This window comes from Castor canadensis, chromosome 10, assembly GCF_047511655.1.
Source record: "Castor canadensis chromosome 10, mCasCan1.hap1v2, whole genome shotgun sequence".
NCBI classification, from domain to species: Eukaryota; Metazoa; Chordata; class Mammalia; order Rodentia; family Castoridae; genus Castor; species Castor canadensis.
In genome coordinates this window covers 121,697,909-121,724,306 of record NC_133395.1, presented here as the reverse complement: position 1 = coordinate 121,724,306, position 26,398 = coordinate 121,697,909, and the positions used below count along the sequence as shown (strand labels likewise).

General features: G+C 38.9%; 1 protein-coding gene across 1 annotated transcript; it reads right to left on the bottom strand.

Annotated features, from left to right (window-relative positions):
• Positions 1-3,354: 3,354 nt before the first annotated feature.
• Sntn (sentan, cilia apical structure protein) lies at positions 3,355-26,196 on the bottom strand. Its single transcript, XM_074042837.1, has 4 exons — positions 25,987-26,196; positions 23,683-23,717; positions 9,412-9,551; positions 3,355-4,317 (listed from the first exon to the last, which is right to left on the bottom strand). The coding sequence occupies exons 1-4, from the start codon at positions 26,094-26,096 to the stop codon at positions 4,159-4,161; spliced, it is 444 nt and encodes a 147-aa protein (XP_073898938.1). The 5' UTR covers positions 26,097-26,196; the 3' UTR covers positions 3,355-4,158.
• Positions 26,197-26,398: the final 202 nt, after the last annotated feature.

Genomic DNA, 26,398 nt, shown 5'->3' with positions numbered 1-26,398 from the left:
ACAAAATAACACACTCAAACTCCAGAAAACATTCAAAACTCCACTTTGTGCCACAATACCTCCTAAATGTGATAATTTAAAAACATTTACCCTACAATGGATTAAAGTGAAATCTGGGTGTACGTGTCCTGGTTTGAGGTTGCAGAAAAGAGGAGTGGCACAACAAATGTCTTAGGTCTGAGTTCCTTGGGTCACTGGCTTCCCTGTCAATGGGCTGGAGCAACCTTTGCTGCATTCAGTGGACTGGTCTCCCCAGGGGCTGTAGTTAACTCCACTTGGGCCAAAGGTTATCTGGTGACAAGACTCCTATTGGTTCTCTTCCAGCCTTCTTCCCCTTTCTTACAAAGGACTATTTAAAGCACAAATCCTGATCTCATACATGGACCCATTTTTAGATGCTAAAATAAAGAAAATTAGGGGTTCTTGGACTGGGTATGTTTCTGTCATGCTTAGCAAATTGCAAGGGTGCCACAGTTCTTGTATAGGAATATCTTGGCTATAATTAACCACAGGAAAACTTCTCAGGGAGACTCAGGTTAGTTTCTTTTATACAGTGACAATGTTCAAAAGGTTTCACTTGGAGTAACAAAGGAAATTGTTCTATTTAGACACTTTTGCTGACCTCATATCTGAGAAGTAAATGACATTGTCCTTCCAGTCTAGGTTATGGATTCTGTTCTAGAGATTATTATAATTTCTTCAATCAGCCATATCTTCCCCAGCTATTCTCTTCCTTTTTTGAGGACCTGTTCACATCCTCCTCAAAGAGTTGCCTCCTGTGATGGATTCCTACTAAATGGGTACGCGACCCATCTCCTTGACCTGAGACAACTGGATCAGGAATAGTCCTTATTCACACTCAACCAGCCAGTATGTTCCTCCTGAGGAGGAATGTAAGATGCTACTGAGTGCTAAGCACTAGAGAGAGAGAGAGAAAGCAGAGCTGAGGTTTCTGTTTTAGCTTCTCTTCAAAGAGTTGGTTTCTTGTCTCTGTTTCTCTTTGCATGTGATCATTATTCTGCATTCTCTCTCTCTCTCTCTCTCTCTCTCTCTCTGTCCTTTCTCTCTCTCTCCTCTTTTTCTTGAGGTACTGAGGATCGAACCTAGGGCTTGTGCTTGCTAAGTGAACACTCTACCACTTGAGCCCCAGCCCTTTTTGTTTTTGAGAAAGGGTCTCATTAACCTTGCCTGGACTAGCCTTGAACTCAACTCATGATCTTCCCACTTCTGCCTCCTGAGTAGCTGGGATTATATGTGTATACCACCATACCTGGCCAACCATTCTCTTTATCCTTTGTGTGTGTGTATATGAGTGTGTAATTGGAGTAAATTTTGCTCATTTCAACCAAGGGATCCCAAGACAGATTTGCATTAGAGTCTCATGTGTGATGGTCAGTAAAAATTTCAATATGACACCTTTTAAAACAGGGTAGAACTCACCTGGGACTAAATCTAGGAAGTAGAATTTCTGTGATCTAGTATCTTATCTTCACATGCCTTGATTTATCTGTCACTGTTGCTTCAATGCATACACATGCTTTTGCTCTGTTTCCAATCTTTGCATCAGGCTAAAATAGATTCTATAATTGATATCCCCTCAGAGGAGCGTGACTTTCCATCTGTGACAGATATTTGAAACTTCTTACTAGAAGCCCAGAGGGTTGGACTGATTCCAAGATTCTTCACCACACCATTGGCCAGGCTCTCATTTTTGCTTCTCTGAAAGGTGTGAATTTGACCTTTTCATTGGTCACTGAGATTGCCATATTCAGCTATTTGTGATTGAGACACAAAGGGCTTTGAGGGAGGACTGCCCACAGAGTTCTATTTGAGGAATGCCAAATGGTCCTCCAGGGCCCAGCTGGTACTGCTATCTCCTGCACAGTGCCTGAAATGTGCACAGCTATTAATTCTCACAATGAAATCTAATATTAAAACAAAATTAACTTTGCCCTCAGGATAAGAACTCTCAAACCTGTTAGTTGTGTGACTTTGGGAAAATCATAAACTCAGTTTCTTCAGTTTCCTCGTCTTTATCTGGTTTTCTTCTTTTGTTAGATAATTGAGTTTAAATGCTTTTGTTAAATACATACTTACCTCTTGGTGAAGTGGTGATACAGAGGAGTCTGGGGCTCTTCCTTCTCTGGACTAAGTTCTTGGATTCAGGTCTGAGATTTGGAAAGGAGAGAGCCAAGGAGTTGGGTTTAGAGGGTTTGGAACATGACAAAATGAGAACCTCACCAGAACCAAGGTTATTAAAGGCTTTTTTTTCTGTGTGTGTGTGTGTGTGTGTGTGTGTGTGTGTGTGTGTGCCCTATGGTGTTGGGATGGGAAGAAAATGGAAAAGGAGAGGAGGACATGGGAAGTTATAATATCTTCAAAAATGAATAAAGGTCTTTTTTTCCTCCACGAAACAAGTTTTTCTTCTTAATTGATTTATCTATGTGTTTATCCAGGGTCCTTCTCCAAATTGGTTTGTCTCAGGACCCAGACTGATGAAGCAGCAGCTATGGGGCCTGTTGCCAGTTGTCATGGCCCAGAGACACAGAGCAGTGGATTGGGCCACACTCTCAAAACCTCCACCTGGGTGGTGGCATGCAGCACTTCAGCTCAAATGTCACTGGTTAAAGCCTGGCCATACTCAGCTGTAAGGAATCAGAGAAGTATAGTCCTACCATGTGTTTGACAGCATGGATGTCTGTTGACTAGCATAACACTTCTACACGTGTCTTACCAGCCATAAAATCATGGAAGGGAACGATGTGGCTCCTTCCTCTTTGTCTTTCTCCAAGCACCGGCCTACAGTGGAAGCATGATAGATGTGAGATGATGGACTCATTGTAGAGCTTAGTATGTGGCTGGAACAAAATGGGAATAAGGTCCAGAACACCTGGTCCTTTCCTTCACCTTGCCTTTTGGCACTTCTTCCCTGTGGCAGGATTCTAACTCTGGAACTGATCCTAGCCCATCATTCAGCTACTCTAAACCTCAGTTCCTGCAGTTGGAAAATGGCAGTTTTGTTGTCCTTTGTAAAGATGGATGAGGAAGGCATGTCTGAAGGCACATGGTCAGGGAAGGCATATGACTCTGACTGGCCCTCTCTGGGGGTCCTTGGTGGCCTATCACCATCTGCCAAGCTGCCCCATGGAGGCCTGCAGTCCTCTTACATAGGCAAGACCCAATGTAAATAAAAACCTTTGCGAGAGTCTATCTTCCAGGTTTAGACATTGATTGTGTGGGTGTCTGTATGATTTTCAAATGCAGCAACACAGGAAGTGACCATGGCAGGGGTGGGTCTTTGGAATATGACCACTTTTAGATCATAATCTTAAGGTTGGCTAAAGCATGTATGATAAAACACAGATTACATGGATATCTGGATTTATTTTTTAAGTCAGGTTTATTTAGGTATAATTCATAATTCACATATAATAAAACTCACCCTTTTTAGTGAGCAGGTCTAAGAGTTTGATAAATGCATGCAGTTTTGTAACCACCACCACAACCAAGATAGAGAACATTACCATCCCCTTTAAAAGCTCCCTTTGGGCTTATTTGTGGACAGTCTCATTTCCTACCCATGTCCCTGGCAACTCCTAATCATCTAATTTTTACATTTTGCAGAATGTCAGTAAAGCTTCTCTGACTTTTGAATCCAGGTTAGTTAATAAATTCTTTTATCATGATTAGAATTGTACTGTAGTTGCTATTGATTTAAAAAGTGTTCAATGTCCATCTCTTCTGCTGGAATTCTGTAAGCATGTCTGAGGAAAGGATTACCTGACCACTCGTCATTATATCCTCAGCAGTGTTATCAAGTAGATGCTCAACAAATGTCATCAAATTAATTAATGCATAGATGTGTGACTCAATGTCTCTAAGAAAAATGCTTAAGTCACTGTTAACTTAGCAAAGGCCATTGGATACTCAGAGGCATCCAACTTATCATGGTGTAAAGCATTCCCACCATATTATCCAAGCATTTCTGAAGCACGTGTGTAAACTTTTGGAATTATATTAGTTCTGAGTATCAGTTAGAGGAACCATCCAGGTGCGTGAGCAATATACTCAATTAATTACAAGTAAAGTGGAAAAAATACCTAATTATGTAACACTGTCTTTTGCCATTGTTTGATCTAAGCATGTATTTAAAGCTGTTTATTTCATAATATTTATACTCCATATATTCTGTAGTAGATCTGACATGACTGTGATGCTTAGGAGTAAGATCATGAAGTCCTCAAAATCCAGCTTATTTTCTGTGTGTTCATCAAGTTCAGAAAGGATTTCTTGGTAGTTTGGCTTAGTTTCTTGTTCCTGTGAGAATAAAGAAGAATAAGAAAAAAAACCTAATTCATTGTGTAAGCCATGGCTTTTTAGAGAATAATGGATAATAAACCCATTATTAATAATAAAATCATGGAGAATTGCTGCTAGTGCTACCATCAAGTACTGTAGAAATGTTTTCATGGGTTATCTCCTTGAATCTTCACAATGACCTTATTAAATATGTACTGTCATTATACCCATTCTACAGATGTGGTATCAAAGACCAGTGAGATGTAACTTGCTTCAAGCTAAGCATCTTTTGGTATGGAGGCAAGATTTGAAACTTTATCCATCTAGTTCCAGAGCCCATGCTCTTAACAACTAAGCTATAGTACTTTTCTTGGAATACAAATATTGTTATGTTTTCAGATTTTCAAAATATTGTATCTTTGTTATGAGAGGTATCCTTTATATGTTCCTCTGAGCTATAAGATTATCCAGAAATATAGAGTAAAATGTGCTGAAAGCACATTACTTTGGAAGATTGTCCAGCACTCAGTTTGATTATAAATCAAATCCAACTTCATGGTCATCATAAACAGATGGAAGCAACCATCTGAATACTACCTACACGGGGAGGCTTTTCATTTTGAATACCAGCCTGGAACTATGACATTAAAAGCACAAAGATCATTTGATTCACTTTAATACTGAGTTGTGTTTGCACTTAGTTCAACCCCCAAATGCTCACTCATGTGCTAGCTCTACAAACCCATTACACAGTTACTTAGGCACTTTTGGAATGATGGTGCATTCCTTTTACAGGATGAGATCCAGTCTTGTTTCTGTAGGCTGGCTTGCCTCCAGAGGTCACTCCCATCAGTGTGGACCAAGGCAGCTCTCTGCCTTCTCTCTTCAAGAGAGCTGAATGCTATTTGGGAAGGATCTGATTTGAAGACAAAGATAGGACTTTACTAGTGGACTGGAACAATTTGCTGCAAGGTCATAGATGAGTGAACTGATCAAGGACTAGTCCCCTTAGGGGTATGACCAGTCATCTTGTTTGCGTATCTTCTTAGCAATGCATTTAAGTTCTAGTTTTATAATATGTACTGGTGATGGATGTTAAGATCCTCCAAATTATGTTTAGGCTGTTCCCTCTGGGACCCAGGCCTCAGCCCAAAGGTCCAGTGCAGTTTATGAGAGAAGTCTGCGAGGGGGTTTAGGAGAAAGCCCAGTTAGGAATGAAGTAGATTTCTTCTGCCTTTTGCCATTGACTCCTTATGCATGCACCAGCCTCAGAGAATCTCACAGAGCTGGGCTATTGGGCCAAAGCAGCATTCTGACATTACTCCACATGTAAACCAAGAAAAATTAAATTGTCACCATTGATCCTGGAATGCCCCAGGGGTCCCTTCAGGTCCCCTGAAGTATTGTTTTGCTTTCTGGTGCCTTTCATCTCACTCAGAGGGCAGGATTACACTTAAGCCTCAGGGTATCTGCTGCAGAAATTGGCCCTCTTTCTTGGGCATATGAGGCCCAAAGTAGCTTTTCTAATGACTGGTTTTAATGTTTGCAGAGGGGTGATAAGTTACATTGAGATGACATTGCCACTAGTCCTCATCTCATGCTTGTTTTTTGCCCTCTGAAAATTTACTGAGCCACCAGGTAAGGGGCCCTTTTTCCCTTTGAGATATCCCATTTACTTTGACCATGGATGTCAGCAAATGTGTCAATATTTATTCACACTTCCTTTCTTTAAAGACCTTCTAAAACTTTTTATCTCTTGTCAAATTCTGTTTAATATTTCTGTCTAAAAATAGCTTTTTCTATACTCTGGTTTCTCTTCAGATCGTATAAAAATAGCTTTTTCTTAAAATAATATATATATATTTACAAAAATATTTTAAAAATGAATGTAAACATAACCTTTATCCCATTACCTAAAGACAATTAACCCTTATTAACATTTCTTTCCAGTCCTTTTTATGTATATCATACTATATGTGCACACTTTTGAAACTATGAGAGGTTCACAGGAAATTGTACCCTTGATCCAGCTCCTCCCAGTGAGTGACTTTTTATGTGATTTATTACACTCAAGTCATAGGTATGTATATGTATATACCTTTGTGTGCATAGAGAAAATAGCTATCTTTTTAATGTCTCAAAATACGAATAGAAACTTAGAGACAGCTTCTGAATTTTTTATTGCTCTACCTAGTAATAAATATTGGTGGCTTAGGTTCACATGAAGCCTTCTTTTCTTCTTACATGTTGTCTTTTTTTTTAATCTTTTTTTTTTCTTTTATTATTCATATGTGCATACAAGGCTTGGGTCATTTCTCCCCCCTGACCCCACCCCCTCCCTTACCACCCACTCCGCCCCCTCCCTCTCCTCCCCACCCCCTTGATACCCAGCAGAAACTATTTTGCCTTTATTTCTAATTTTGTTGTAGAGAGAGCATAAGCAATAATAGGAAGGAACAAGGGTTTTTGCTGGTTGAGATAAGGATAGCTATACAGGGCATTGACTCACATTGATTTCCTGTGCGTGTGTGTTACCTTCTAGGTTAATTCTTTTTGATCTAACCTTTTCTCTAGTTCCTGGTCCCCTTTTCCTATTGGCCTCAGTTGCTTTTAAGGTATCTGCTTTAGTTTCTCTGCGTTAAGGGCAACAAATGCTAGCTAATTTTTTAGGTGTCTTTCCTATCCTCACCCCTCCCTTGTGTGCTCTCGCTTTTATCATGTGCTCAAAGTCCAATCCCATTGTTGTGTTTGCCCTTGATCTAATGTCCACATATGAGGGAGAACATACTATTTTTGGTCTTTTGGGCCAGGCTAACCTCACTCAGAATGATGTTCTCCAATTCCATCCATTTACCAGTGAATGATAACATTTCGTTCTTCTTCATGGCTGCATAGAATTCCATTTACATGTTGTCTTTAGGCAGTATTTCCCAGAGCATGAATACATATTGATGCTAATTGTGTAAGGTAATGCAATTTTAGATAATATAAGAATATTGAATATTAAATAAGAATTAATGGCCACTTTTTAGCTATAATCTACTTTTACTCACTGAATTCATGTTTAGAATATGATAAAGTATCTTATAAAATAAATTTATTTAGGTATAGAGAAAGCATAAAGAAGAAGATGAAAGTAAATGATAATACGGCTGTAGGCAGATGTGGAGAAAATATTGAGGATGGTATTTATATTTAGATGACTGGAGTTTAAGAAGTATACCTGCTGGTGACTTAAGGTCACTTGTTTTAGATCAGGGACTGTTTATGTCCTGCCAACTCTTATTTCTACATTACAAGTAGAGATCTCTACTTGACCTCTCAACTTATATATCCTGTTGTCTGAGTTTCCTGTTTCTAAGTTCTCTGGCAATCTTTTTTTTTCCCCATGCTATTGGGGTTTGAACTCAGAGTCCAGTGCTTGCTAGGCAGGTGCCTACCACTTGGGCCATTCCACCAGTCCCTGTGGCAATCTTAAAATTGCCAAATCCTAATGGAAGTCATAACCTCCTCACCATTTGTCCTACTCAACTTTGTTTATTCTCCTGTCTCTCTTTTCTGAGAATGGGACCACCACTCATTTAGTTTTTCCCTAAATGAAAAACTGGGAGTGCCATTATTTGCTCCCCCATCTTTCAACTCTCATAGCCAATCAACTTTCAAATTCTGTTTATTCTGTTTTCTAGCTGTCCCTCGTATTTGTGTGTTTCCCTTCACCTTCACCACTCTAGTCTAAGCCATTACCATTTTTTATTTGGATTGCATCTCCACGGCAACTCCTTTCCTGCCCCACCCCTTACCTGCACCCCAGTGCATTCTCTTTATCACACTTGGTGTAATTTCTTGGACTTGGACTTGGACTTGGTCACCATTTCTGGCTTCCTCCTCCTCTCAGGTTATGTCTCTGTGAGAATCAACTTCTCCAGACTTTTTCAGCCTTGTATCTCACCACTTCTACTTCCCTTCTCTTTCTTACAAACTCATGTGACTTCCAGGTCATTGACCTGTCTCTGGGTTTTGTAAATATATTCCCTCAGTTTAGAATGTGCTTATTCTCACTCCTTGCCTAGTTAATTTCTTTTTTATTATTATTATTTTTATTTTTTATTATTCATATGTGCATACAAGGCTTGGGTCATTTCTCCCTCCTGCCCCCACCCCCTCCCTCACTACCCACTCTGCCCCCTCCCTCTCCCCCCACCCCCTTGATACCCAGCAGAAACTATTTTGCCCTTATTTCTAATTTTGTTGAAGAGAGAGTATAAGCAATAATAGGAAGGAACAAGGGTTTTTGCTGGTTGAGATAAGGATAGCTATACAGGGCATTGACTCACATTGATTTCCTGTGCGTGGGTGTTACCTTCTAGGTTAATTCTTTTTGATCTAACCTTTTCTCTAGTTCCTGGTCCCCTTTTCCTATTGGCCTCAGTTGCTTTTAAGGTATCTGCTTTAGTTTCTCTGCATTGAGGGCAACAAATGCTATCTAGTTTTTTAGGTGTCTTACCTATCTTCACACCTCCCTTGTGTGCTAAAGCATTTATCATGTGCTTAAAGTCCAATCCCATTGTTGTGTTTGCCCTTGATCTAATGTCCACATATGAGGGAGAACATACTATTTTTGGTCTTTTGGGCCAGGCTAACCTCACTCAGAATGATGTTCTCCAATTCCATCCATTTACCAGCGAATGATAACATTTCGTTCTTCTTCATGGCTGCATAAAATTCCATTGTGTATAAATACCACATTTTCTTAATCCATTCGTCAGTAGTGGGGCATCTTGGCTGTTTCCATAACTTGGCTATTGGAATAGTGTTGCCTAGCTAATTTCTGATCATTCTTCAGATTTTAGCTATAACTTAACTTTCCTAGAGACCTTCTTTGACCATTTGTCTTAAGATGGTCCCTCTGTTTTACCCTTTCACTGTGTGCTGTACTCTTTCATATCTTTTGAATATTTCTAATGACTTTTTCACTTTATTTTTTTTCTCTGTTGGATTGTTAGCTTGTTCATTGCGCTAACTCCAGTGTCCATCTCACTACTTGGCATACAGTAGGTATGAACTAAACAACATGATTGCAGTTTTGGCTCTTTGCTATGTTAATTCTCTTACCGCTGTGAAATTCCTAAATTGGGTTTGCAGCAGATTTTTGGCAGTAGCTTTTTCAAGTTTTCCATCAGGGTCAGAGGAGTTTCTGAAAATCAGAGCAACTGTGGCAATGGCCTTCTCCAGATCTGAGCCCTCCTGCAAAGCTATGAGAGAAGAAAGAGCACTGAAATATGCTGGAATGGAATAACCCTTTCCCCAGAAATGGTGCTGTGTCTTCCAAGGGAGCCATGGGGAGCAGGTCTGGAAGATGTATACCTCTGAGTCCCAGTCCTTGGTTCTTCTCTCCCTGCCCAACCCAGGAGCGGGACACAATGGAGATAAAACAATAGAGAACAAAACTTGTTTTTTTTTTTTTCTGTAAGTATTTTATTTATCACTGAAGAAAAACACAGCAGGAAGTTCTGTGTTGGCTTCAATAAGACCAAATAGTTAATCTTTAACATAGCCTCCCCACTCCAAAATTGAAGTCAACACAGTCATTACTACAAATTACTTGTTGAAAGAATCTATCCTGAAGAGAGGAAATTAGGAAAAAGAATTTAAATAATTCCTCCAAACCACACATTTATAAATATTGTCATATTTAAAATTCTTGAAAGGCATGAATTCTCCATTAATGGAAAAGCAGTTTGTTATTGGCAATAGAAGAAACTCAGGAGATAGTTTATCAAATGCTTTAGAATTTAAAAGCTGTGCTGTTTTGGATTCGCATTTGAGCAGTACACTGACAACTGCAAATTACCTTACTCCCCTCCGCAAGTAAAGTCTACAGAAAACCCCACTGAATCCATTGCTTGTAATGTTTGCTGAGCTTAATGTGATCCTAAAAACTCTCTCTAAATTTAGTTAATAGTAAACACCTTTAAATACCTATGGAGGTACATGTTTCAACCAGCAATGGTGTGAAAACTGTTCCAGATCCACTAGTTTTTAAAGGGTCCTCAAATGTGTTTTAACAGAACCTTACCTTATTCCAAATTAGTATCAGATATTTCAAAATCAAAAGGAAAAAAATCAAGAACAAAACTTCTTTAAGTGGAAATTCAAATTAGTGAATTACGATGAGAATTACCATCTGCTTGTCATGTGACTTTGGGGAAACACCCCACCCCTCCAAACGTTGGTTTTCTGATCTATAGTTTCATTAGTTATTCAACTAATATTTATGGAGCACTGTCTCCATAAATATTGGGCTGAACCTTTAATATTAAGATACCTCATGTAATAAAATAAAGTTCTACCTTATAGGATTTATATTTGGGGTCAGACAGAGCATCACTTCATGTGAGTATGATAAGGAAAAGGGACATCCAGGACAAACATTTTTTTCTTTTTTGCAGTACTGGGGATTGAATCCAAGGCCTCACATGTGCTAGGCAAGCACTTTACCACTCAACTCACACTCTCGGCCCTCTTGTTTTCAGTTTTTTCAGATGGGGTCTTGCTAACTTTTTCCTGGACTGGCCTTGAACTCATGATCCTCCTGTCTCCTGAGTAGATGTGATTACAGAAATGTGCCACCACACTCAGCTCAGGACAAGCTCTTTGATATAGTGATGGATAAGATGTTTTGTTCTCAAACACCATTGTCTCCCAGCTGGTTTCTGTGGTTTAGGTTCCATCACAGTGAAACACTTACTCATTCCTTTCCAGTGAACAGCACCCAGTAAAACAGAGAGATACCCAAAGAACCATGAGAACAATTCTATACTCTGAGTTCTCTTAGTCACCAATACTCCTGATGGTATAGAACTTGCCACACTTTACAGCTATTACATGTTTAACTTTTTCCCTAACTAGAAAGCAATCCCCGTGAGGTCAATGGTCATATCTTTCTTGTGTATACCTGTATTTCCAATGGCCAGCACAAACATCTTCTACACAGTGGGTGTTAATAAATGAATGAATGAAAAGAGGAAAAGAAACACAGCAGCTTTCAACTAAGGAAACATACAACACTCATGGGTTCAAAGAATGGGGTTCATTCAGAATAAAGTGACTTTTGTATTGAGCATTTACTACATGCTCAGCACACAGAGAAGACAAAACCAGGTGTGATCTCTTCTCACATATATCTTACAATCTAGTAGAGAAGTAAATAATAACCAAGAGATTATGTATGAATTCCATATGCATTTGTTTTATATATAATGTTTATAATTTGTTTTATATATATAATGTTTATACATAAATTGTTTTATTTATTGATAACGTGGGAGCGATCCAGTTTTCCCCCACTCTTTCCACCATTTTGTATCATTACCATTTTTTATTTTAGCATTTTGATGGGTGTGTAGTAATATTTCACTGTGGCTTTAGTTTGTATTCCTAATGGCTAATGATGCTAAAACTCTTTCTATGTGCTTAGTTTCACATACACATGTATGTCTTCCTTCAGGAGATGTCTGTTCAGGTCTATACAAGGGTTTTGCTCATTTTATAATTGAAAAATTTTAAACTTTGGGTTTGAGAGTTCTGTGTCTACTTAAGATACAAGTTCTACATAGCATGTAAGATTTGCAAGTATTTTCACCCAGTCTGTAAATTATCTTACTATCTTCTTAATGAGATCTTTTGCAGAGGAAAAGTTTTTAATTTTGGTAAACACCAATTCATCAATATTTTTTCTTAGGGAAGATTTTGTACTATGTTTTTCCTAAAAAGTATTAAAGTTTTATGTTTTGCATTTAATTCCATAATCCATGTTAAGTTGTGTGAGGCTTAGGTTGAGATTAAATTCTTTTGTTTAATTTGAGGGTGACCAATTGTTCCTGTACCAGTAGTTGAAAACACAACTCTTCCTTCACTGGACTGCTTTTGCTTTTGTTTTTTTTACCTGTGTCATGAATCAGTTTGACATATTTGTGTGGGACTATATCTGGTGCTCTGTAATATTTCATCGATCTATGTGTCTGCTTCTCTGCTGATACCATAACTGTCTTGATTACCGTAGCTATAAACAAAGTCTTCTTATCACCAAGAGTGATTTTTGCTACTTTATTCTTTTTCAATTCAATTATTCTATGGCCTTTCCCTTTCCAAATAAAGTTTAGAATAAAATTTTCTTTTTTTTTTTTCTTTTTTTCATTTTTCTTTTATTAGTCATATGTGCATACAAGGCTTGGTTCATTTCTCCCCCCTGCCCCCACCCCCTCCCTTACCACCCACTCCACCCCCTCCTGCTCCCCTCCCCTCAATACCCAGCAGAAACTATTTTGCCCTTATCTCTAATTTTGTTGTAGAAAGAGTATAAGCATTAATAGGAAGGAACAAGGGGTTTTGCTGGTTGAGATAAGGATAGCTATACAGGGCATTGACTCACATTGATTTCCTGTGCATGGGTGTTACCTTCTAGGTTAATTCTTTTTGATCTAACCTTTTCTCTAGTTCCTGGTCCCCTTTTCCTATTGGCCTCAGTTGCTTTAAGGTACCTGCTTTAGTTTCTCTGCATTAAGGGCAACGAATGCTAGCTAGTTTTTTAGGTGTCTTACCTATCCTCACCCCTCCCTTGTGTGCTCTCGCTTTTATCATGTGCTCATAGTCCAATCCCCTTGTTGTGTTTGCCCTTGATCTAATGTCCACATATGAGGGAGAACATACGATTTTTTGGTCTTTTGAGCCAAGCTAACCTCACTCAGAATGATGTTCTCCAATTCCATCCATTTACCAGCGAATGATAACATTTCGTTCTTCTTCATGGCTGCATAAAATTCCATTGTGTATAGATACCACATTTTCTTAATCCATTCGTCAGTGCTGGGGCATCTTGGCTGTTTCCATAACTTGGCTATTGTGAATAGTGCCGCAATAAACATGGATGTGCAGGTGCCTCTGGAGTAACAGTCTTTTGGGTATATCCCCAAGAGTGGTATTGCTGGATCAAATGGTAGATCGATGTCCAGCTTTTTAAGTAGCCTCCAAATTTTTTTCCAGAGTGGTTGTACTAGTCTACATTCCCACCAACAGTGTAAGAGGGTTCCTTTTTCCCCGCATCCTCGCCAACACCTCTTGTTGGTGGTGTTGCTGATGATGGCTATTCTAACAGGGGTGAGGTGGAATCTTAGTGTGGTTTTAATTTGCATTTCCTTTATTGCTAGAGATGGTGAACATTTTTTCATGTGTTTTCTGGCCATTTGAATTTCTTCTTTTGAGAAAGTTCTGTTTAGTTCACATGCCCATCTCTTTATTGGTTCATTAGTTTTGGGAGAATTTAGTTTTTTAAGTTCCCTGTATATTCTGGTTATCAGTCCTTTGTCTGATGTATAATTGGCAAATATTTTCTCCCACTCTGTGGGTGTTCTCTTCAGTTTAGAGACCATTTCTTTTGATGAACAGAAGCTTTTTAGTTTTATGAGGTCCCATTTATCTATGCTATCTCTTAGTTGCTGTGCTGCTGGGGTTTCATTGAGAAAGTTCTTTCCTATACCTACTAACTCCAGAGTATTTCCTACTCTTTCTTGTATCAACTTAAGTGTTTGGGGTCTGATATTAAGATCCTTGATCCATTTTGAGTTAATCTTGGTATAGGGTGATATACATGGATCTAGTTTCAGTTTTTTGCAGACTGCTAACCAGTTTTCCCAGCAGTTTTTGTTGAAGAGGCTGCTATTTCTCCATCGTATATTTTTAGCTCCTTTGTCAAAGATAAGTTGCTCATAGTTGTGTGGCTTCATATCTGGATCCTCTATTCTGTTCCACTGGTCTTCATGTCTGTTTTTGTGCCAGTACCATGCTGTTTTTATTGTTATTGCTTTGTAATATAGTTTGAAGTCAGGTATTGTGATACCTCCTGCATTGTTCTTTTGACTGAGTATTGCCTTGGCTATTCGTGGCCTCTTGTGTTTCCATATAAATTTCACAGTAGATTTTTCAATCTCTTTAATGAATGTCATTGGAATTTTGATGGGAATTGCATTAAACATGTAGATTACTTTTGGGAGTATCGACATTTTTACTATGTTGATTCTACCAATCCATGAGCATGGGAGATCTCTCCACTTTCTATATTCTTCCTCAATCTCTTTCTTCAGAAGTGTATAGTTTTCCTTGTAGAGGTCTTTCACATCTTTTGTTAGGTTTACACCTAGGTATTTGATTTTTTTTGAGGCTATTGTAAATGGAATTGTTTTCATACATTCTTTTTCCGTTTGCTCATTGTTAGTGTATAGAAATGTTAATGATTTTTCTATGTTGATTTTATATCCCGCTACCTTGCTGTAGCTATTGATGATGTCTAGAAGCTTCTGAGTAGAGTTTTTTGGGTCTTTAAGGTATAGGATCATGTCGTCTGCAAATAGGGATATTTTGACAGTTTCTTTACCTATTTGTATTCCTTTTATTCCTTCTTCTTGCCTAATTGCTCTGGCTAGGAATTCCAGTACTATGTTGAATAGGAGTGGAGATAGTGGGCATCCTTGTCTGGTTCCTGATTTTAGAGGGAATGGTTTTAATTTTTCTCCGTTAAGTATAATGCTGGCTGTAGGTTTGTCATATATAGCTTTTATAATGTTGAGGAACTTTCCTTCTATTCCTAGTTTTCTTAGAGCTTTTATCATGAAATGATGTTGGATCTTATCAAAGGCTTTTTCTGCATCTATTGAGATGATTAAGTGGTTTTTGTCTTTGCTTCTGTTAATGTGGTTTATTACGTTTATTGATTTTCGTATGTTGAACCACCCCTGCATCCCTGGGATGAAGCCTACCTGGTCGTGGTGAATAATCTTTTTGATGTGTTGCTGAATTCGATTTGCCATTATTTTGTTGAGGATTTTTGCATCAATGTTCATTAAGGAGATTGGCCTATAGTTCTCCTTTTTGGAGGTGTCTTTGCCTGGTTTTGGGATAAGTGTAATACTGGCTTCATAAAATGTGTTTGGCAGTTTTCCTTCCCTTTCTATTTCATGGAACAGTTTAAGGAGGGTTGGTATCAGTTCTTCTTTAAAGGTCTGATAGAATTCAGCAGAGAATCCATCAGGTCCTGGACTTTTCTTTTTGGGGAGACTCTTGATTGCTGCTTCAATTTCATTTTGTGTTATAGGTCTATTCAGGTGATTAATTTCCTCTTGGCTCAGTTTTGGATGATCATATGTATCTAGAAATCTGTCCATTTCTTTTAGATTTTCAAATTTATTTGAATATAGGTTCTCAAAGTAGTCTCTGATGATTTCCTGGACTTCCATGGTGTTTGTTGTTATCTCCCCTTTTGCATTCCTGATTCTACTAATTTGGGTTTTTTCTCTCCTCATTTTAGTCAGGTTTGCCAGGGGTCTATCGATCTTGTTTATTTTTTCAAAGAACCAACTTTTTGTTTCATTAATTCTTTGTATGGTTTTTTTGGTTTCTATTTCATTGATTTCAGCTCTTATTTTTATTATTTCTCTCCTTCTATTTGTTTTGGGATTTGCTTGTTCTTGTTTTTCTAGGAGTTTGAGATGTATCATTAGGTCATTGATTTGGGATCTTTCAATCTTTTTAATATATGCACTCATGGCTATAAACTTTCCTCTCAAGACTGCCTTAGCTGTGTCCCATAGGTTCCAGTAGGCTGTGTTTTCATTTTCATTGACTTCTAGGAACTTTTTAATTTCCTCTTTTATTGCATCGATGATCCATTCTTCATTAAGTAATGAGTTATTTAGTTTCCAGCTGTTTGCATGTTTTTTGTCTTTACTTTTGTTGTTGAGTTCTACTTTTACTGCATTGTGGTCAGATAGTATGCATGGTATTATTTCTATTTTCTTATATTTGCTGAGGCTTGCTTTGTGCCCTAGGATATGATCTATTTTGGAGAAGGTTCCATGGGCTGCTGAGAAGAATGTATATTGTGTAGAGGTTGGATGAAATGTTCTGTAGACATCTACTAGGTCCACTTGATCTATTGCATATTTTAGATCTTGGATTTCTTTATTGAGTTTTTGTTTGGATGACCTATCTATTGATGATAATGGAGTGTTAAAGTCTCCCACAACCACTGTGTTGGCGTTTATATATGCTTTTAGGTCTTTCAGGGTATGTTTGATGAAATTGGGTGCGTTGACATTGGGTGCGTACAGATTGATGATTATTATTTCCTTTTGGTCTATTTCCCCTTTTATTAGTATGGAATGTCCTTCTTTATCTCGTTTGATCAATGTAGGTTTGAAGTCTACTTTGTCAGAGATAAGTATTGCTACTCCTGCTTGTTTTCGGGGGCCGTTGGCTTGGTAAATCTTCTTCCAGCCTTTCATCCTAAGCATATGCTTATTTCTGTCGGTGAGATGAGTCTCCTGTAAGCAACAAATTGTTGGATCTTCTTTTTTAATCCATTTTGTCAAACGGTGTCTTTTGATGGGTGAATTAAGTCCATTAACATTAAGTGTTAGTACTGATAGGTATGTGGTGATTCCTGCCATTTAGTTATCTTAGTTGTTTGAAGGTTTGATTGTGTGTACCTAAGTTGATGTTACTCTCTACTGTCTTGCTTTTTCTTATCCTGTGGTTTGGTGCTGCCTGCCTTTTCATGGTTAAGTTGGGTGTCACTTTCTGTGTGCAGGATCCCTTGCAGAATCTTTTGTAATGGTGGCTTTGTGGTCACATATTGTTTTAGTTTCTGCTTATCATGGAAGACTTTTATTGCTCCATCTATTTTGAATGATAGCTTTGCTGGGTAGAGTATCCTGGGGTTGAAGTTATTTTCATTCAGTGCCCGGAAGATCTCACCCCACGCTCTTCTTGCTTTTAATGTTTCTGTTGAGAAGTCTGCTGTGATTTTGATGGGTTTACCTTTGTATGTTACTTGTTTTTTCTCTCTTGCAGCCTTCAATATTCTTTCCTTAGTTTCTGAACTTGTTGTTTTAATGATGATATGTCGTGGAGTAGTTCTATTTTGATCTGGTCTGTTTGGTGTCCTGGAGGCCTCTTGCATTTGTATGGGAATCTCTTTCTCTAGATTTGGGAAATTTTCCGTTATTATTTTGTTGAATATATTACGCATTCCCTTTGCTTGCACCTCTTCTCCTTCTTCGATGCCCATGATTCTCAAGTTTGGTCTTTTGATGGAGTCAGTGAGTTCTTGCATTTTCTTTTCACAGCTCTTGAGTTGTTTAATTAATAGTTCTTCAGTTTTTCCTTTAATTACCATTTCATCTTCAAGTTCTGAGATTCTGTCTTCTGTTTGTTCTATTCTGCTGGATTGGCCTTCCGTTTTGTTTTGCAGTTCTGTTTCGTTCTTTTTTCTGAGGTTTTCCATATCCTGGCTGTTTTCTTCTTTATTGTTGTCTATTTTTGTCCTGAGTTCATTTATCCATTTATTCATTGTGTTCTCTCTTTCACTTTGGTGTTTATAGAGTGCTTCTATGGTTTCCTTTATTTCTTCTTTTGCTTTTTCAAATTCTCTATTTTTATTGTCTTGGAATTTCTTGAGTGTCTCCTGTACATTTTGGTTGACCCTATCCAGTATCATCTCTATAAAATTCTCATTGAGTACTTGTAGTATGTCTTCTTTTAAATTATTCTTGTGGGCTTCATTGGGTCCTTTGGCATAGTTTATCTTCATTTTGTTGGAGTCTGGATCTGAGTTTCTGTTCTCTTCATTCCCCTCTGGTTCCTGTACTAATTTTTTGCTGTGGGGAAACTGGTTTCCTTGTTTTTTCTGTCTTCCTGTCATTGTCCTTGGTGTTGTTACTGTCCCTGTACTGTGTGTAATTAAGTATTTTCTAGCTTGTAATAATAACAATGGTAATATTGAGAATGGAAGAGTGAGCTGAGATGGAAAGCAAGAAGTTAAAGAAAAGGGGAAAACAAATATACAGACAAGAGGGAGAAAGCAGAACAAGGTTTCTGACAAGAGAGTTTCAAAGGTGTAAATAGGGAGTGTTAATGTACTAATCGACAGTAAGCTGAACAGACAATAGAGAGACAGAGAGAGGATTGAAAATCAAAGATAAAAAAAATAAAAAATAAGTATATGAAAGTAATATCTATTTATAAAAATGAATTAAAATAAAATGGAAAATAGAAAATTAAAAAAAAAAAACCAAAAAACTTCCAAGTTTATATGCAATGCAATTTCAGTCTTAATAATTTGGATGTCCGTCTCAATCTCCAGTCCTGGAGTTGGTGCCTCAGATGTTGTTCTGTAGTTGTCTCATCAAAGGGGATGCATAAAGTAGAACAAAACTACACTCACACACACACAGAAGAAAAAAAAAAAAAAAAAAAAAAGCCCCACCAAGTGTCCCCAGTTCAAATGCAATACAGTTTCAGTAAGCTTTTTGGCTTGCAGGTATAATTCAGTTGTTCTCTCATCAAAGGTAGGGAGAAAAAGAAAAAAAAGCGTCTGGAGACAGTTCTGAGAGTGGTATCTGCAACTGTGGCTTGCCTGCCTGCTGCTCTCAGCCTGTAGCTGGCGGCGTTATTTATGCAGATCTCTGGAGTGAGCTAGCACTCACCTGGTCCCACAGGCTTTGTTTGCTCAGAGTTCTCCTGTGCAAAGCTACAGGCTTTCCCCTTTCCAAGCACTGGGAAAGGTGCCACTGCCCCGCGTTGTCAGGCCTGCGTGTTTATTTACAGTTCACGTGGGAAGTGGGTCTTCCCTCCTGTCACAAGCGTCCCCGCTCCTGGTTGCTGGGCGCGCCCCGCTCCGCCAGAGCCTCTCCGGCCCGCCCGGCTCGTTTATTTACAGTCCCGGGAAGGAGTCCCTTCCCCCAATCTTCAGCGCTCAGGGCGCCCCACCCTCTTTCCGGCGTGTCTTAACTGTTCTTATTGCTTATTACTCAGTTTCTCTTTTTTTCCCCGGGTGGAGGTCAGTCTGTCCAGGGGGCTATGCTGCTCTGGCCAGGCTTGTCTGTGGGGGAACCGCGGTACCGCGAAGCTCACCTGGTCCGCGTCTTCCCAAGCCGTATGGGCGCCGGCCACTGGCGGCCCGGGGGCCTCCTCGGTTCTCCGTTTAACGTGAAGTGGAGATTCTCTGCGCCGGCCGGAGATGTGGAGGAGTCAAAGTTATGCCTTTTCTCGGTGATTATGCCTGCTAAGTGTGTCTCCAGCGTCTCTCCAAGATTTCACTATAGGAGGCTCGCTTTCTGCTTCCTCCCTCTAGCCGCCATCTTGGAATTCTCGAGAATAAAATTTTCTACAAAAAAGCTTCACTGGGATTTTAATGGAAATTACATTAAAGCTATAGAGCAATTTGGGACCAATTGGCCCCTTTACTGTGTTGACTTTTCTGATCCATGAACACAGCGTTTCTCCCTCACTGCATCATTTCATAGATGAAGGAAGGATGTGTATGATCTTGTTGATAAAAGGCTACTTGTGAATGGCAGAGCTTGAATTTGAAATGTGGAAAACTAAACCCCATGAAAGCAGGAATTTTTTTGTTTGTCTTGTTCTGTTTTGATTCTGCAACACTTTGGACAATGCGTAGCACAAAGCAGTGCTTTACAAATTTGTTGAATAAGTGGCTATAAAATCCATGTGTCTTCAACTTCTTCCACCTTGGTTTCATATTTTCAACTTTACACGGTTCTGACTTCTGCTTTACAGTTCTGACTTTTGCATGTTTCCCAGTGGCTGACAATTTATCTTCTCTACAACTCCAGCCTCAGAAAACCCCCTCCTTCCTTGGCTTCTGTTCTTAACTCTTTCTTCCCCCATCCTTAGCTACCTTGTCTTCCCACCTTTGCCATATCCAGGAAACCCACATTTAGAACTGGAATCTCCTCAGTTATCTTAATGGTTTTCTACTCATCAAAAAACACACTAGGAGAGGGCTATGTGTCTCTGTGTGTGTTGGGATACTTTGTTTTAGTCTGTTTTATTTTTTAAAGATGGGAGCCTTGTATTTAAGAGGCTGAAGAATGAATTCTGTTTAAATATAGCCTTGTTTTTAAGAACCAAATTGTTTGGAGGAAACACATGGTTTCTTGAGGAAGTAAATACTCCTATAATTTTGACCAGTTGATTTATTAATTGATAATCAAGAATTACTAAGTCACTCTAGGTCTGAGACTTTTCTTGGAGGACTGTAGTCACTCACTGACTGCTTAGTGTACCCTCCTGGTGAGCAAGGAGTGCATTTTTTGGCACTGAGTGAGTTTACAAATGATGATCGACACCTTTCTTTCTTCCTATGTGTGTGCCATAATCATATTTAATACTTCATAAAATCCACAGAGGTGGGTACTATTTGCCTCAATTTTACATATTAGAAACCTGTTTGTGGAGAGATTAGTAATCTTAAAGTCACATTGCTAAGGAATGAGAAATGAAGGACTTCAGAAGGTCTGTGTGACTGCAAAGCCCAACGGAAAGACCAGCTACTTTGGAATATGTCTTTGTAAGGTCATCTTCATGGTGGTTGTGGAAGCCAGATATTTTCCAACCCTCTGTTAAGTCCAAGTCTGGCTGAACTCTGAATCGGCACTCCATCTGGACTAGCCAACTACTTTTCATCCTCCTCTCACATTTCTTTAAAAAAAACCAAAAAACAAAAAAGCCCAGAATGCATTCCCATCTACCCCCAACTACAAAATAGCATATGCTCATGGTAAAAATGGACCTAGAAAACATTTAAAATAAAAGATAACAAACAGCTCTGTTTACCCTGCCAACCCTGATGATATTTTGTAAGACTTTTTAGTTTCCTGTTTTTATGGTTTGGTGCTTCCCTTAATAAACCCAGCAGGTTGCCTCCTAACATTTTCACCGTCTTCCTTGTAGACTTGTGAACTAGCATAAGAAGCATATTGTAAAGGGCTAAGTGTGATTAGAAATGAAAGGGATTGCTGTTTCTCTTTTTGCATCTTTTACTGATGATCTTGGCAGTGGAATGGGGGTAGTGAGAGGCAGTTCAGCCAGGCCACTTGGTGTTGTTTTCTTCTGCCATTCCCTCGCCCACTGAAGTGAATATTGAACTATGTGCAGTTCCATGCACACACGTTATACATTCAACAAGTATTTATCAGCAAGCATTTACTGCCAGGCTCTGTGACAGTTTTGGGTATAGAACAGTGAGAAACAGCAAAAGAATAATCCCTGATGTTTTGGAGGTTGCATTCTGGTAGACAATAGGAATGTACAATTTTGGAACTCATACTCTACGTGCCATCTACTTCTCCCTGGAAGGGATGTACATGATTCAACTCATTTAATTCTTATGTCTATGATATAGGTCCACTCTATAGATGAGGAAACTGAGACACAGAGGGGTTAAGTAGTTTGCCAAAGTCACACAACCAATCTGGTTCCTCACTCCAATGCATACTACCTCTGGGTATTGTTTTTCAGGCAATGTATTCTGCAGGGCTCTTTCCCAAACCCCCAAATGGGGTGACATGCCCCTCTTTTGAGTTTATTTCCCTCCCTAAACATAACCTTTCCATAAGCCTCACACTGAAACACTCTATTTATGTGTCTTAATTATCTTCTAGATCAATGCTGTCCAAAAGCAATATAATACAAGCCACAATCATAACTTAAAATTTTCTGATAACCACATTAAAAAGGCTAAAAAGAAACAGATAAGCTGGTGGAGTGGCTCAAGTGGTAGAGCGCCTGCCTAGAAACAGATAAATTTATTTTAATAATCTGTGTTAGTTGACTCAATATCTAACGTATTGTTATTTCAGCTGGTAATCAATATAAACAAGCTAGTAAGAGATTGTTGTACCCTTTCCTATTAATTCTTTTAAATCTTACACATCACAATTCAAACTAATCACGGGATCAGTAGTTCCATGTGGCCAGTGGCTACCATATTGGGTAGTGCAGGTCTAGTCTGTGTATCCCAGAGGGCAGTTACCACTGTTTTATTATCTTTGCATTTGTTCCAGGCCCCTGATGTATTGCAGGCTCAGTATATATGTGTTAAACTGAGCTGGCTTGAACTTCAGCACAAGTCTCTGCTTCCTTCTTCCTTGCTCGGGAACACAGAACACTAAACAATAAGTATTTGATCTAGTGAGTCCCTATTTAGTATCATAGAAGCACCACTCTTAGTATAGCAAACTGTTAGAATCATCTGATTTGGGGATTATTCCTAACATCAGGTATTTTTAAAAATGAAAAAGGGGAAGACTATAGGACAGAAGTATTTTCCTAAGCTCATATAAGTAACATAAGGCAGAACTAACAACTGGTAAGGCTCCTGCTCTCTGCTTTAGGCCAGTAGTGTTTCCCAGTGCTCCAGTATGTCTCAAACTTTACATTACAAATCTCCCCCAGGCATTGAAGTTTTATATATACTCACCTACAGCTCTATTCTCCAAACATTGAAGTGCATAAACTCAAGTAGCCTGTAGAGAAAACGTGGAGTCCATTCTATGAACTATCTGTGTTTGATTTCAGTTAAAATTATTTGCCACTGAATAAAACACATCCTAGGAAGATAAACCATATTTATCCTGTGGTTTCTTAAGGCATGGGAATAAATATGGATTTGTAATCCAGTTTAAGGAGTTTGGTGCTAGGAATTAAGTATGTGGGGAGGGGGCGGTGGAGTGACATGATTAAATTCCTCCCTCAGTCTCCCAGGGGGAGAAGTTGTGTTTAGTAATCCGCTGAAGCAATTCTTAAGAGTACCTGAAATTGTGTAAGTTTTTGAAACAGAAATCATAGGATGTGTTGTGATAGTGTAAAAAATAATACTTTCATCAAGATGGAGATTTATTTAAATAAAAAATAGCAGGAATTTCTTGTAGTGATTGTCTGGCTGTCTAGGAGGAAAAACACCTGCAACTTAGTAATGTCCTGCTGTGCTTGTTACTTTTTTTTTTTTTTAACATGTTTTTAGGCTACCCATTTTGGAATAAGAATGATCCAAGTATGCAAGTGTCTTTTCTTGCATTGTTAGTTCTAAAGATATTTTCCCTATCCAATTGAATTCCAAGGGCAAATAGTTACACTTTGGGAGGTGGCTACACAGTGTTTTCACTCGATCAGCAGGAGCAGTGGGGGTTGATCACATCCTGATTTCCTCTGAACGTGCATGAGTCAGATGCTCATAGTCCTGTTCCGGATATCCTGAGGATGCTTCCCGTGGAGAAGCAACTGAACGGTAGGGAAGAACACTGGATTAAGAGTCAGGGGATCTATAGTCTCATTTTAGCTCTGCTTTTAATGGGGTATCTATCACTGGACTTCTGTTTCAAATTTTTAAAGGAACTCCATGAGTGTTTGATGATTTATCCCCAAGTTCCTTACATTTCAGGCATTCTTTGATGTCCTATCATTTTTAACCCTTGGCATGCTATCATGGTAGAGGAGACACACATAAATCTCAGTCATCCCATGCCTTACCTTTTATTGAAGCCAGTTGCTTGGGTATTGAAATGCTGCCAACAAAATAAAAGAAAGGTAATGATCATGGGAGTTTGGGAAATGATATTAGCATTTAAAGCAAAGCAATAAAATGATTTAAAATTATTATTTTTCAATAGATATTCACTGGACATCCTAGCAGAGCAGCCATCAGTCCACCAAAATCCCCCCCTTTTTTTTTTTGCCACATAGTATATAAGTATCTGATCATGGCTGACGCCTTCCCACACATCCCTGTCTTCCTTGCAGTTATGTGTCTGTGTGACTTAGTTCCTTCAGCTGGAAAAGGAGCAGAAGAGAATAGAACACCTTACATGTAAGCTTCTCCTTACTTTTCCAGCAGGATAAGATAGAAGTTATCAGGAAGACTTTGGAACCCACTTGTAGAAGATGGTGTAGCCTGTCCTCCTGTGTCCCTATATAGCTGTATGGAGTAAAGCTACCACAGGTTTGCAACTCTCACTCTTAGCTGTTACATTAAAAAGAAAAAAAACCCAACTTTTTGTTCTGTAAAATCAGGAGACTTTGAAGTTTATTTGTTCTAGCTGCTTTGCATACCATCTAAGCATCTAAGCACTCTCCTGGGGAGTGGGGATGCATCAGTGAATGGCAGTTATATGTTCCCTTGAGGCTTAGAGTCCTGTGCAGAAGTCCTTTATTAAAGAGGTGTTGTAGTAAAGAGTAATGGAAGAATACATGCAGAGAGCAGAGAAGAACTGATTTTGACTACAGTCAGTCAGGGTAATGGAATGAGCCCAATGAGTCAGGAGAAGAAGGAGGAAGAAAGAGGTTCTGAAGTGGAAGAAAGCATGGTTTGATGGAAAAGAACCAAAAGGAGTACAGTGTGACTGGAACCAAGAGAAAGGAGACAGTGGTAGAAGATGAGCCTGAAGTCGAGGGCCAGGGCAAGAGAGGGCTGAGCCTGAAAACCTTGTGAAGGATCACAGTTGTCATCCCAAAGGCAATGGGAATTACATGATCAGGTTTGCATTAGGGAAATTATTTCACTTGCTAATCAGAAGTGGATTGGAAAGGGGTCAGACTGAGACTCCTCCCAATGTATTTCTTCATTTACAAATAGCAAATCAAAATTATTAGCATAAATTTGCAAAGGGGTTTCATGGTGATATTTACATACATGCATATAATGTACTTTGATCAAATTCACCTGCCCATATGCTTCCCTCTTAACCCCCTTCCAGCCCTCCTTTTAAACAGTTTTCAGGGTTGCATTGTGCTTTTTCCATACATACGTCTAATATAAATTGATTATATTCGCCCTATCACTATTTCCCCCTCTCCTATTGGTTTTTCCCCAAATAAGCATGTCATATTATTGGTAGACTTTTAGGTCTAATTTCTCCACAAGTGAAAATATGCAATATTTGTCTTTCTGAGCTTGACTTTTCTTGGCTAACATGATGATCTCCAGTTGGACCCATTTTCCAAAGTTTGCATGATTTTTCAGCTCCTAATGACTGGGGTAGTTGTTCGAAGGCTTATAAGGTCATACCTTTGATTTCTTCTTAAAAGGAAATTTTGGGTTTAAAATCTGGGTTTGGCGTTAATCAGTTGAGGCATTATTGCCTTTGGGAACTCCATTTTTCACAGTTGCAGAAGTAGGAAGGTGGACTCTGATGTATTCTTTGTGGTGAACCCCTCTTGATTTTTTTTCTAAAGCCCTTTCATGATTATTGTCTCCTTCACAGAGTGAAGAATGTGCCATCTTTTTACATTTCACAGGGTGCACTCACAATGTGGCATGTGTTATTTTCTGCCTGATTGATTTTCTGTCTCCTCCATTAGTGTGTGAGGCCCTAGAGAAGCCAGAGCTAGGCAGTTTATCTCCACACTTCCCACCTCTTGCCCAGAAGAGTACCTGGCACTTGTTAGGTGTGCAAAAAAAGTTTTTAAAACAAAGTCGATCTCCAAAATAGAATTTCATGATAAAGAACATTTTTCATTTATTAGAACTACTTTTACATATTTGAATAATATGAACCATTTATTTCTGGTATGTATAATTTGGAAGGATATGCTAAACTGTTAAAATCCTCACTGAGTTTGACAAATGTTTCTTAAAAGGCAAAGATATCTGTGTTGATTGCATCATCTTTTTAGTTTCTAGTCAAAGCTGCAAGTTTACTGTTTTTCCAATTCAATTTAAAGTTGAATTTGTGTGTTAATAGGCACCAAACTTTCAATATCTTGGGTACAAGGTTGTTGAAAATACACCTACAAGCTTAAATGAAGATAAGTAAAGGAAAGCCAAGTGCCACTGACCTTTTGGGCATTTTCCTACATGCTAAAGTAGACGTTGGTGCAGCACAAGGACCAGGCTCCTCTTCCGAGTGGATTGTGCGGTCCTGGGCACTGTGCATACAGCCTCCCATACTCCAGTCTGTTTTGTGTTGGCCCTTCCTAAGCAACAGTCTCTAGTCTACTGTTACTATTGTCATTCATATGGTGACAACTACATAGTGGCACTTTTGGAAGAACTTTTTCTCGGTGTTATTGTATGTAGGTATTAAAATCACCCATGTTCAATGAATGTTTGAGTGCCTACTGTGAACCAGGCTCTGTACAAGGTATTGGGAACACAACAGTGAGCAGGATCAGACACAGATTCACACTGATATGTGTCAGTTACTCCACACAAGTATTTATTGCATGTTGTGAATTACATTGAGCTAAG

Excerpts from the sequence above, each read along its gene's own strand:
- Sntn (XM_074042837.1), bottom strand. The coding sequence starts at position 26,096 with ATGGGAGGCTGTATGCACAGTGCCCAGGACCGCACAATCCACTCGGAA. Across the intron at positions 23,718-25,986 it reads TGTAGGAAAATGCCCAAAAG|CATTTCAATACCCAAGCAAC; the intron begins GTCAGTGGCACT and ends TTTTGTTGGCAG. Across the intron at positions 4,318-9,411 it reads AATTTAGGAATTTCACAGCG|GAACAAGAAACTAAGCCAAA; the intron begins GTAAGAGAATTA and ends TTATTCTCACAG.